This window comes from Ochotona princeps, chromosome 7 (assembly GCF_030435755.1).
Source record: "Ochotona princeps isolate mOchPri1 chromosome 7, mOchPri1.hap1, whole genome shotgun sequence".
Taxonomy (NCBI): domain Eukaryota; kingdom Metazoa; phylum Chordata; class Mammalia; order Lagomorpha; family Ochotonidae; genus Ochotona; species Ochotona princeps.
Genome location: NC_080838.1, coordinates 33,124,800 through 33,128,244, shown reverse-complemented (window position 1 = coordinate 33,128,244; position 3,445 = coordinate 33,124,800). Strand labels below are relative to the sequence as shown.

Below are 3,445 nucleotides of genomic sequence, written 5' to 3'. Positions count from 1 at the left end.
TAAGGAAGCTACAAACATCACAAAAAATTTATATTTTGGTCAGAAATACAGTTGAATGCAACTAACAAACAGATTTGAAACACAAACTTATTTCAGGGAGCTTAAGAATATAAAAGGAATTAAAGGAAGGCATCCAGGTAAAAGGGCCTGTAGGCTAGATTTGTAGTAGTTGTTATCTACTGTCTTTTAAAGACTCTTAACCTGCCAACCACGACATTCCATAACAGTCCAACTTAATCTAAAAAGCATTTAAGGCCAATAAAAGTACACTTTGTTCCTTCTCTCAGAATTTCTCCCTCAATAATTTACTTTGAATTTGTGCATACCTCACATTATTATTCATTATGTTATCTGTATCACATTAAACCCTATTTAACCCTTAAAATTTGGAAAGATATTACCTTATTTTACTTGAAGAACACACTAAATGTTTAGTAGAAAATACTGATATGTTCAGCCCATGTAAAGCAATGAGATATCTGAAAAGTTGTTAAACATCAAAGAATTTAAGAAATTAGTTATGAATAAGTGAGATTATCCATGTAATGTAGTTTTCCAAATGATGGAACACAGTGTTAAATGAAAAAGTCCTTTTGAGATGTGAAATTTGGCTGCAGCATAATCTGGTGGTCTTCATCCAAGAAGTGTGTAGTCATTTTCCGAGTCCACTTCACAAGCAAACTTCTCAATTCTGGTATCAGCAAATCAGTCTATAAAAACAAATATCTGTCAGCAACATTTATTTCTTTGCACTTGAACACTGAATGTCAATTTCTCAATTCTTTTTTGTCATTTGTCTATTCCCAAACACTGATAATAGTCAAAACAAACAAAACCAAAAGTATGGATTACTTCTTGTCAGTTTCCCATTTCCTACCAGTACTAAGAATTCAGATCTTAAAAAAAAAAGCCACTGTACTTGAGGTTTCCACTAATACCCCCCCAAAAAAGGGGGGGGTAGAGTTGGAGAGTTAAAAATGACTCGAGCCTTTCCAACGTTCTCCCCCATTCAACCACCTGCTTTCCAATTTGCAAGAAGTCAGCAATGATGAAGCTACAAAGTAAAACACATTTTTACCAAAAATTCAGATATGGGTGGGGAAAGAAGGCAGTCATTGTCTATGAAGAAGCTCAGGGTTCACAAAACCTCTTGGGCTTGATGCCCGAGGGGAATTAACTTATGGATAAATATCGAAGGATGCTAAAAGGGCGAGCTGTTAGCTGTTACTTTCTCAATGGGTTACACACCTTATCAGACCTGTCTCTCCTGCTTCCTCCCCCAACTCTAAGCTCCCTTCCTGTATCCCCTGTTAGAACAATGTTTGCAGGGTGAGTGGCAATGAACATGGAGCGCCTGGAGTTCACGAGTGCAACCCACAAAATTCTGAGACTGAACACGACGCGTGGGTATGGGATGAAAAGGAAGTCTCCCAGTCCCAGCTTTGTGGGAGGGAGGCGCCACGGAGTGGATTCAGCTGACCTTTCCTGCCACGGGAACCGGGTATGATAAGGATCAGTTGAAAAGAATCCAGTTCCGAGCCTGCTGCCTTTGGGATTCCAATGTGGGTCTGCGGCATCAACAGTGGCACAAAGACAATGGCTTGGGCTGGGTGCTTCCTGCTCGGCAATATGCAAAACTCCTCTGTAGAAACCTCTCATTCAATCACTACAGCCCGGGTCGCGGACACTACTGGTCCCCAAGGGCAGAGGACCAAACAGAACTTGGAGATGTTAAATAAGTTGGTCAGTTCTTTCGTGGCGGTGTAGGCAATCTAACTCAGCTGGTTTCATTGCAAAAAGGTAAAACCGAAGGAGGCTGGCGTGGGGGACTGTCTCAGAGCTGCCAGGACAGGTGTTTTCGCCCCCTCATTCTCACCCACCAGGCTCTGGACAGACACGCGCCAACTCTCCGCAGACTGCACCCCAAGTGCACCTGCCCGCCCCCCAAAACCTCGGGGCAAACGATCCCTCAGCTTCCTGCCCTCTCCCACTCTGCATTCCGAAGGACACTCACCAGGGCAAAAGATACACGAAGATGAACAACACCACATCTATGAGGATGAAGAGCCAAAGATCCAACCAGTACGAGTGCTTCGGGACCCCGTTCGGCCCGGACTGGGGTCGCACACAGTGGTTCTGCTGCGGCCCCTCCGCTTCTCCCAAGACTCGCCGCTCCCGGAGCCCGTCAGGCCCGTCGGCCACCGCCGCCGCCGCCGCGCGCTCGTCCATCTCGCTCCGGTAGGAGAGCAGGAATCCCGACAAATGAAGCAGCTCCTGCGAAGACCCCACCGCCCGCACTTCGGCGTCCGCCGCCCTAATAGCCGACGCTCCCCGCCCCGGAAGCGGGCGCTGGGCCCGCCCTCTCCGTGCGCAGGCGCGGGCCGCCCGGCAGGCGTGACGCGAGGCAGGTGCGCGGCCGCCGCCCGGAAGTGCCCATATGGGCCCAGAGCCAGTTCTTCCAGTCTCCCCGCCTGGAAAACTCTTGCTCTGCCGCCCGAAGCGAATGTGACTTGGCGTTCGGTTTCTGTCAGGTGGACTACGCCCCTGGATGCCACAGGTCGCCTCTCCTGTCTGTATTGCTTTTGGGACTCGATGTCAACTTGCTGGACCCCTATGGTGGTTCAGGCGTCAGTGGACACTGGCTCTTTGAGACAGCTGTCATGAGGTGCCCATCATCACGAGTGGGCTGGAGTGCAAAACTTCGCAATTCCCTCGTGGGCATGAGTTTAACAATAACCCCAAAATGTGGAGTGTGAGTCCTGGACAGATTAGAATGCTTGTAGAAAGATGAGCCACCCTTAGGTTCTGGGGGTTATCAGGTGCTCTCGTTACACGTATGTTTCTTGTTACTGTGAATACTGGGTTGTTCAGCAGATGTAAGGCCCTACGTGTGTACCTGTAAGGGGTTCTTCAGGAGTGTAACTGTTGTTTTTACATAAACTGCCCTTACATCTGCGTAAGACTTTGGAGCTGTGATTACTCCATTTTGCAGAATTGGAGCATGAGAAACAAACGAGTGAATTGCCAGTAAAAAGGTCGTCAAGCCTAGAAGTCATCTCCAACCAGCATTCCTCATGCCGCTCACTGTTCGCATTGCCTGAGCTTGCCTCCAAGTCAGTTTTAGAGACAGACATTATACCACCTGTAGAGAAAAGTACCTCCGCACTTTGTCCTGTAGATTCTGAAAGTGAAGGCAGTTAATTGAGAAGGAGTTTGTGTACTGTAGCTCAGATTATCTGCTGTTAATAGATGGGGAAAGATCCTGGGCTGAAGTGACAGTGAGCTTTTGCAAATTTAGGAACGGCAAGCAGATGGTTAGTCTTAACTAACCATCTTTTCTCATTGGTTAAGATAGGAACAATTATTTTCTGTTGAAAAGCTCTGTTAAAAATTATTTTTTTTAAGATTTATTTATTTTCATTACAAAGTCAGATATACAGAGAGG

General features: G+C 46.6%; 1 protein-coding gene across 1 annotated transcript; it reads right to left on the bottom strand.

Moving 5' to 3' along the window:
• C7H4orf3 (chromosome 7 C4orf3 homolog) lies at positions 1 to 3,134 on the bottom strand. The gene is made up of 3 exons (XM_058667344.1): positions 3,015 to 3,134; positions 2,015 to 2,571; positions 1 to 710 (listed from the first exon to the last, which is right to left on the bottom strand). Coding segments are annotated over exons 1-3 (678 nt in total). The 3' UTR covers positions 1 to 709.
• Positions 3,135 to 3,445: the final 311 nt, after the last annotated feature.

Excerpts from the sequence above, each read along its gene's own strand:
- C7H4orf3 (XM_058667344.1), bottom strand. The coding sequence starts at position 3,134 with ATGTCTGTCTCTAAAACTGACTTGGAGGCAAGCTCAGGCAATGCGAAC. Across the intron at positions 2,572-3,014 it reads TTTTTACTGGCAATTCACTC|ACAGGAGAGGCGACCTGTGG; the intron begins GTTTGTTTCTCA and ends AAAGCAATACAG.